This window comes from Alligator mississippiensis, chromosome 8 (assembly GCF_030867095.1).
Source record: "Alligator mississippiensis isolate rAllMis1 chromosome 8, rAllMis1, whole genome shotgun sequence".
Lineage (NCBI taxonomy): Eukaryota > Metazoa > Chordata > Crocodylia > Alligatoridae > Alligator > Alligator mississippiensis.
This window is the reverse complement of record NC_081831.1, coordinates 13,043,365-13,052,165: the sequence shown is the minus strand read 5'-3', so window position 1 is coordinate 13,052,165 and position 8,801 is coordinate 13,043,365. Positions and strand designations below refer to the sequence as shown.

Genomic DNA, 8,801 nt, shown 5'->3' with positions numbered 1-8,801 from the left:
TTGTCTGGAAGAACACACAAACCCCAAGAGCTGGTACTGACAGAGTTAAAAGCACAACTACCTAGCATGTGAAAAGGCACAAGTGCCAATCAGCTCAGTATAGATAAGTGGAGAGAGTTCCAGTGAGCAGGGAAAGGAAATATAGCATGACTATTAGATTAATTCCCTCAAAAATGCTTTGAAAAAAAAAATAAAAACAAACCAAGTTTTTTTCCCCCACTTTCGTTAAAAAAGTGTTTGCATTTCTATAGAAGGAACAAAAAACAAACAAAATCTAACAATTTTTTTAAAAAACTTCTGAATAATGAAAAATACTCTTTTAACCCCCCCCCACACACACACCAAAATGTTGATCATCCATCAAGTTTTTCTCCCCTACCTACCTCCCTACCAGACTAATAGAAAAAAAATTGAGCACAACCTGTTCATCCTCCTCCAATGGCTGATAAACCACTGGATCAGGCCAAGCTGCTTCACATACAGCTCTGCGGATCTGGAGATCTCCCCAGTTGGCTCTGCTCTCTAAAGGCTGGATTACATAGTCGCCAGCATTGACTCAGTCCCACTAGTGTTAGCACCACGAGGAACCCTAGTGTAGATAAGTTATCTGCAACCACTGGGGTAGGTTTTCACACTGTGTCACAGGGGTCCATCTATACCAATTGGGGAGGTAGCTGACAACACTAGAATAATAAAAAAAAAAAGCTAAGGGACGTTTGCAAACTGCCCACAGCCATGCCGGGTGAGAGGAGCCATAGGAACAGTTGGGAATTCAAATCCCTCCCAATCAACTGCAGTTTCCTTGTGCAAATCCCTTCTTCCCACCACCTCCCTGGACTGGGGGAAGCATGAACTAAGACATAGAAATCTCCATAGCCTCTGGAGCACCCAAGAGAAGGAAGATCTTCTCTCAGTGTAGATCCCAGCGCCCCTTCCCCTGCCCGGGGCTGCCTTAGAGATCCTCAGAAGCAGAGCTAATGGGGTCGTATAGCTCCTCTTTATTTACCCAGTCTGATTTGGCCGGGGAGGCTCGGGACTGATTAGCAAGCCCATTAGAGGACATGCGCCACCTGCAGGACGGGGCGGGGCCGGAAGGAAGCGGCCACAGGACGTTCCATTTTGGAACGTTGCAACATCAAGTCCTTGTCCGCACCAGGGTGGGGGACGTGCTTGCCCCGCTCCGGGTCGTGTCGCGACATGGCCGAGCCAAGGGAGGCTGAGCTCTGCTTGCTGCTGGCGGCTGCTGGGGAGATGTACAGAGAGGCTTTCGGAGGGGCGGCCCCCGAGATCGCGGTGTCCGCCCCGGGCAGGGTGAACCTGATCGGGGAGCACACCGACTACAACCAGGGCTACGTGCTGCCGATGGTAAGTGGGGGAGTGAGGGCGCCCGGCTCGGGGCACTACCCGAGAGCCGCTTGGGCTACATTCTGCACGTACACCGGCTCCGCAAGGGAATCGACGGGGACCCCTGTCCTCCTCGCGGGTCGATCATGTGGAGGGCTGGGCGGAAGCCTTGGCTGCTGCCTCTGGCTATGGAGCCCTGCCTTTGTAGCTGCAGGTGTCGCTGGTATGCAGCCAGCTCCGAGCTGGAGCTCCCTAGTGCAGGCATGCGGCCGGTGCCAGCCAAGATAAGGCTTTCTCGGAGGATCAGAGCACCTAGCTTAGCAATGACAGGACCAGGGTTGCAGCTCCACTGCTTCCAGCCTCCTGCAGCCTTGCCTTAGCTTTACTCCTGCTCCAGAAGCACCAGTTTGCCTGCTTCTCAGGCCCTTGCTCCCCTGGCTGGACTTGAGAAAGCATTATCATTGCCCCTCAATAAGCTGCTCAGGACCTTGTGTGAGTCCTCTCTTAGGGGGACCTTGCTGTGCAGTATCAGGGCTGCCAGATCCCCTGGGGATGGGAGTGGGGAGGTCTCTGAAGTTGTACTGGAGCAACTTTCCCCAAAGGAGAACTCCATCTCATTGGCAACTTGCACCAACTTTCTGCCTTTCTGGGGAAATGGAGCCAGTGTTGGCAAGTAGGTCTGGAGTGCTACCTTGTGGCCACAGCAGGGAAAACACCTGTAGCCCAAGCCTTGCAAAAGCATAGGGGTCAAGTTCCTTATTTCCTAGTTAGGAAATCTGAAATAATTGGGCTTTTTCATCTCTTTCCTCCCCCCCTCCCTGCCAAATGACTTGGCACACCTGAAAGCCAGGCTGTTTGAATATGGAATCAGGAACCACCTTCAAAGCACTTAAATTAACTTTAGTCTTTGGAAATCGTGGCCTGCAGTGATAGTCCTGTCTGGGCTGAGCAAGCAAGATTGCTGCTCTCAAGGAGTCTTACATTCCTGAGTAAACAGTCACAGAGGAGCTGCCCTACCTTCCTGTGCCTGTAGGTAATAGATGAGCTCTCAGTCTCTTGTTATGCAGATTCTGCCATTTCTGCTCCTTTTGCTTTTAATTGGTAAAACTCTTGGTGCAGACGGCATCTTCTACTCCTCACTGACTGAGGGATGTCTGGACTGCATGAACTTTCTCTCATCTGGAGCTAGCTTGGGCAGTAGCAAGAAGATAAAAAGCTGGTGGCAATGCTCCCACAGGAGCAAGCTCACTCCATGGGGAGTCTCTACCATGGCAATGGCTTTTTAGTTTGTGATGTTCCCTTCCTGAGCCACTGAGCTGAAGCCATTCTATTTGTTTCATGCAGGCCAGCAAGCAGTTGGCATACCCTAGTGTTGGCCCAGGGGTGCCCCTGATCTGGGCTGGGGGTTCAGCTCTTTCTGTTTGACCTAGGTTTTATGTAAGGACTGTTCTTGTGTGTGAACAAACCAGTCAAGGGGGTGAAATCCTGACCAGGTAGTAACACATAAAGAGCAGCATTACTGTGGCTTTGTGTAGTTCTAGTCCTGTGCAGGCTGGGAGGATGGGGTCTCTGGGCAGGGTAGAGATTATGGGGGGTGAGAGGGGAGGGAGGGATCTTGATTGCAAGGTTTAGCAGCAAGGCTGTAACTTTCCTGTAGGAGAAGAGGCAAAACGAAACCACCCAGCAATGGGGCATGTTTCCTTCCCCCTCAGTCAGGTTATACTAACCCCTCTCTTCCCCCTGCAGGCCCTGCAGCTAGGTACTGTGTTGGTTGGGAGCCCAACCCAAGATGGAATGATTTCCATCCTCACTGCTGCAGAGGAAGCGGATGAACCCAAAAGGGTGCAGTTCCCTGCTCCAACAGAAAGCAGCCCCCTGAGGGCAGGGGAGCCCCGCTGGGCCAACTACATGAAGGGCGTGATTCAGCATTACAGGGGTAAGGGCCAAGCACTGTGTAGTCGGTAACAGTCCTGCAGGCTCTTGGGATAGAGTCTTGATCCCTAGTAAAACCCAGCTGATCCCTGCCACCACAGCTCCTCTCACCTGTTGGCTGTGACTATAAGTCACTCTCCCAGCATCCACACAATGCCTCCCCTCCCCAGGCACCCTGCCCTTCTGCTTCCTCAAGTGACCAATTTAGGTCTGACCTGTATCACACTAAAGCTAATTCCTCCTGTACCACAACCTTTGACTCCCCCAGGTCAGAACTAAAGCACAAAGAAACAGCAAAGTGTGGTGCCAGGGCTCAGTCTGGCTCTAGATCACACCTGGGGTGGGGTAGCAGGACAGGTGAAGAGCTAGATATTGAGCAGCTCCTTCATGTTTTGAACTGAGAACCTCAGGATAAGGCCTTTGCCTACACTGGACGAGACGCTGCTTGATCTGTGCCTGCCTGGTTCCTTTTTCCTGTGGAAGCAACCCCCATAGCATGCTGTACTGCAGAAGGTACCATCAACCTAAGTTGTGTGTGTATGTCTGTCCCTCTCTTACCTTGTTTCTGTTCTTGCTGTAGCTGGTCCTCTCCCAGGCTTTAATGCAGTGGTAGCCAGCAATGTCCCACTGGGTGGTGGCCTCTCCAGTTCTGCATCCCTGGAAGTGGCTACGTACACCTTCCTGCAGCAGCTTTGCCCAGGTAACACCGCAGCCGGTTCATCAACTCCCAGCTCCATATCCCTGGCACTCTTCTGGGGTCTTCTGCATCCAGTTCCTGTGCTGGGCACAAAACACTTTAGTACATGCTTCCATTTAGTGGGAGGTGCTGGGATTTCTCTACCTGGTGGTCATCCCCACCTGCAGGACCCCTTCAGACTCATGGCTATAGCTCAGCACAGCACCAGAATAACTTTGTAGCCTGGGGATACACATCTACCAGGAGGCACTACCTTTGGAGCATATATGATCAAACAGCACCTTCCCACTTTCCCTTCCCCAGCCCTCCTTCCCTCCCCATCCATTCTGTCTGTAGAGTGTGCTGTCCAATGTATTGTTGCTGGGTTGTTCCATCTGACCTGGTCCCCTGTCTCTCTGATAGCAGTTAGTCCATGTGATGCCTCAGAGGAAGATGAGCTTGCCCCTGTTCTCTAGCAGTAGGGGCATAGCTGACAGTGTGGTGAAAAGTCGCTTCCCATCCTGCCACCTCAGATCAGTTCAGCCCTAATGCTGTGGCTTGAACTTGCCAACGTTGATTTGGAGGGGCTGCTAGCTGCCGTTCTAGATGTCTTAAAACAGCCAGCAGCAGGGCTGACTCTACTATAAAACAAGTCTTACAAAACCCGTTCCTCCCACCTGGACTAAGAGGGGGGGCAGTGTCAGGTAACATGCTAACATAGCTCTTCCTCATTTGGTCCAGATGATGGGGACTTGGTAGCCAAGGCACTGGCATGCCAGAAAGCCGAGCACACCTTTGCTGGCATGCCGTGTGGGATCATGGACCAGTTCATCTCTGTGATGGGCAAGGAGGGCCACGCGTTGCTGATAGACTGCAGGTAGGACCAAGCCCATAGTTTGTGGATCCAGCAGTGCCTATGCTCTGAACTGTTCCAGCACCTTTTTTCTGAGGATCTTGGAGGCACTTTCTGAATAGGCTAGAGCCCAAGTCTTCTGCTTCCCAGTCTTGTGAGCGTCCTGCTTCCCCCAAGCAGAACTGCTTCCTCATGCCAGTTATGCAGCTGTGTTAATTGCTAGTACTTGCCTGGCTGGGCAGGCCCTTGCCTGGGGACTGAGGGAGTTCATCTCTACAAATTTTTCCCCACCAGCACTTGCTTTCCATAACCTTTGGGAATGAATCAGCAGTCCTCACTGCCCAGTGCTCCTCAGTCTCTAGGAGTTGATCCGTTCAGGCATGAACAGAGATTTGGGGACGCTGCTGGTTTCTGCTCCCTGCGGCAGCTAAGGGAATGATGCACATCTTCTCCAGGAACCCCTGAGAGAGGAACTTTGTAACTACAAGACTCCTCCCAGCAACCCAGCAGTGAGCAAAACTCACCACTAAAGCTGGAGAATTCAGAGTGGGTGTTTATCACTTATTGTGGTAACAGCTGTAAGCACCACAACCAGGCTGGGTCCCTCTATGCTGGGCTCTGTGAAAGCACTGGGTAAGTGGCAGTCGCTTTTCCAGAAAGGTTAAAAACTTAGATGCAGGAGCCCCACACTGCAGAGGCAGCTCATGTTGGCTGTAAACTCCCGGGTCAAGGGTTGTTCTTGTTCTGTGAGCTGCAGGCCCCACTACAGGACCCACACATGGGCTCATACTGATGCTGCCATATGAATGAGGATGATGCCTCAAATTTGGCACCCAAAAAGGCTTGCAACCAGTTCTGCAGAGACACCAACCCCCTCCCCTGGCTGGGTGGGGCACACAGAAGTTGGACGGTTTTGCAACTGGCTTCATGTCCCTCACTCTCTGCCTAATGTTTATCACTTCTCTATTCTTCTGATGTCTCTGTGCCACACTTGACCATTTTGTTACAAGTGCTTGTGCTTGTTTATTGTACTGGGTGAAGTCTTTCTTTGTATGTGTGCCTTCAAACAGCGGGCATTGCAACAGGTGTTATATAATCCTGAGGCTCTGTGCCACAGTCACAGGTGGCTGTACCAATAGTATAGCTCTACTTTTTCATTAGTTCCTTGGAGCATCTGACTCTGGTATGTATGTGGTTGAGATTTCTCTTGCAGCCCCCCAAAACCAGCCCTGGGGTGGCCATAGCAAAGAACACCTGGCTAGTCAGGATGTGGGAGTAGGAAGGGATCAGGAAATGCCTCCCTGTGACCTCTCATTCCAGATCACTGGAGACGCAACTGGTGCCATTGACCGACCCTGGCCTGGTTGTTCTCATCACCAACTCTAATGTGCGGCACACACTGACAGGCAGCGAGTACCCCACACGCCGGCGCCAGTGTGAGGAGGCAGCCAGGGCTCTTGGCAAGGCCAGCCTGAGGGAGGTCTGCATGGCTGACTTGGAAGGTGGGGGCAGGCTCAGGCTTAACGTGCAGCGTGCCATCTCCTAGAGGCATGTGCTTGGGGCTGCAGAGGGAGCCAGTTTGATCTCCCCTGGTGCCGGGAGTTGTGCACTACAGGGGTGGGGATCTTGTTTCACATTTGAAGTGCAATCCACATCGAGGCACCTGGGTTGCCGGTGGGTGACACTGGGAGGCTCCAGCAGCTTCTCAGCCAGGTCTTGTCTCTCCAGCTGCGAAGGCCCTGCTGAATGAGGAGGTGTACAGGCGAGCAAGGCATGTCATCGGGGAAATCGAGCGCACTGCCCAGGCCGCCTGTGTGCTGCAAGCCAGGGATTACAGCACGTTCGGGAGGCTGATGGTGGAGAGTCACAACTCTCTCAGGTAGGGCCATGACTGGTTGCACCAGGCAGTCGCGCTCCTGTCCAGGCAGAGGGTGCTTGGCAGGGCTTGAGGATGAGGAGCTGCAGGAGCTTAAACCTCAGAGCACCATGTCCATAGCAGTGCCCTGTCCAGTTGATGCTGTGGCTTGGTGTGCCTGATGACAACAGCTTATGACAGGAAGGCACAGGCTTCATGGATCAGCAGCCCAGAGGAATTCCCCAGAAGCACTTGTTGCTCTGGTATCGGAGAATCTTAGACAAGTCAGGCTGGAAGGAACCTCCCGAGCTCATCTAGTCCTAAGGCAGGATCATCCCTATCCAAAACATCCTATATAAACTCTTCAAAAAAACTCCTGTAAACCCTGATGCAGTGCAAGACATAACACCTGAACCTGCCACAGATAAAGCAGGGGAACCACAGCAGCCAAAGTCTTGCTCCTATAAAAAGATAGTTAATATATGCTCAAAATCCCTAGTAGAGGGCCATGCCCCCTTCTACAGAGGAAGGCAAACCCCTTCAGCCAGGAACCTCTGGCTTTAGTCCCAGCAAGAGCATTGGCACAGTCCAGTCCAAGTCCCCAGCCTTGGCCTTGGCCTCTGCGAAAAGCGTTAAAATCGCCCTGATGCGTGCATCGGAAAGGGGGAGTGGGCAACCAGCAAAGCCCAGAAACCTGGGAAATACCTGTAGTAGAACATAGGCATAGCTATGCTTGGATCATCTCTGACTAGTGGCTGTCCAACCTCTTCTTGAACACCTCCAGTGATGGAGAGTCCACAACTTCCATAGGCAGTCAGCTCGTATCACCAGTCTGCACCAGTAGGAAGTCATTGCCTGATGACAGTTACTCAGTAGCGTCTCATTAGAAAGAAGAACTCCAAGGCCAGCTCTAGCAGGGGGGCTGTACCCTCTCCATTTAGACTAGTGATTCTAGGGCTAGGCCTGCATTGTACACTTGCAATGTTACTTGAGTTGGATCCTTGGAGGACTCTGGTTCATCTTGCCCTGTAGCTGGTTGCCAAAGTAATGGGCAAGTTTGGATAGTCACTCCCTAGAACAGTTGGCTCTGCCAGCCTGCGTGACTGGATCTGATTTCCCAGGGATGACTACGAGGTCAGCTGCCCAGAGCTGGATGAGCTCGTCGCTGCAGCGATGGAGGTCAGCGGGGTTTACGGCAGCAGGATGACGGGTGGTGGCTTTGGAGGCTGCACAGTCACTCTGCTGGAGGCAGGAGCCACGGAGAAAGCTGTGCAGCACATCAAGGTATGTTGCAGCTGCCTGGCCTTTCCATGATAGAGGCCTCTCTTCTGGCCCATCCTCCTCTTGCTGCATGGACCCAAATGCATCAGCAAGAGTGGAGAATGCTCATCCTACACCCACCTCTCTTGGGCATAAAGGATGAGGCAAGGAGGGTTGAGCCCAGGGCTGGACAACTGGAAAAGGTTGCTCCCACCCACTCCTAGCCTTCCAGTCGGAGCTGTGTATGGGGACAGTGATAAGAGAGGAGTCATCACAAAGGACCCTAGGAGTGTGAAAACACAAAGTACCACAGAGGGTGAGCTTTCTTCCTGACAGGCTTGGACCTTTGGGACCTAGGGCATGCAATTTCGGTGTTGCCCATCTTGGTCACCACCTCTACAGTGGTGTATGTGAAATAGCCAGGGGGTCTTGGATCAGTACTGCTCAGTGCAGCAGCATCTGTCATGAGTGTGTTCTGCTGGTGTAGCCCATGGCTGTAGCCTGTAGATTCTGATCATCCTTAATTCCCCTTTCATCTCCTAGGAGAAATACAGTGGCAGAGCAACCTTCTATTTTACAAAACCTTCAGATGGGGCCAAGGTACAGCGTCTGTAGAAGAACAACCTCTTCCGCAGGAGGGATCCCTTTCTCTGATGTGATTGAGGACCAGATGCTCATTAATGTGCCAGCTCTTCTTCCTTTCCCTCCTTGAAGAGATCCAGTGAAACTCCTTTACTACCTCATGAAACAAAGGGGAATGTACAGAGGTGCATTGCTCGGGCAATAAAATTATATTTTGCACAACAGTCCTGTTGCCTGTCTAACCCAGTAAAGTTCTGAGCTTTGTTACCCTAATGTAAATGGGACATATATGTGAGGGA

The 8,801-nt window shown here is 52.1% G+C and overlaps 1 protein-coding gene across 1 annotated transcript; it reads left to right on the top strand.

The window, feature by feature from the left end:
* Window positions 1–1,060: 1,060 nt before the first annotated feature.
* GALK1 (galactokinase 1) lies at window positions 1,061–8,726 on the top strand. The gene is made up of 8 exons (XM_006269243.4): window positions 1,061–1,365; window positions 3,091–3,280; window positions 3,857–3,976; window positions 4,694–4,829; window positions 6,126–6,307; window positions 6,534–6,684; window positions 7,782–7,944; window positions 8,464–8,726. The coding sequence occupies exons 1-8, from the start codon at window positions 1,198–1,200 to the stop codon at window positions 8,533–8,535; spliced, it is 1,182 nt and encodes a 393-aa protein (XP_006269305.1). The 5' UTR covers window positions 1,061–1,197; the 3' UTR covers window positions 8,536–8,726.
* Window positions 8,727–8,801: the final 75 nt, after the last annotated feature.

What these genes read in the sequence shown, in the direction of transcription:
- GALK1 (XM_006269243.4), top strand. Translation starts at nt 1,198, where the DNA reads ATGGCCGAGCCAAGGGAGGCTGAGCTCTGCTTGCTGCTGGCGGCTGCT. An exon ending in CCTGCAGCAGCTTTGCCCAG is followed by an intron (nt 3,977 to 4,693) that starts GTAACACCGCAG and finishes CATTTGGTCCAG; the next exon opens with ATGATGGGGACTTGGTAGCC. An exon ending in AAGCTGTGCAGCACATCAAG is followed by an intron (nt 7,945 to 8,463) that starts GTATGTTGCAGC and finishes TTCATCTCCTAG; the next exon opens with GAGAAATACAGTGGCAGAGC.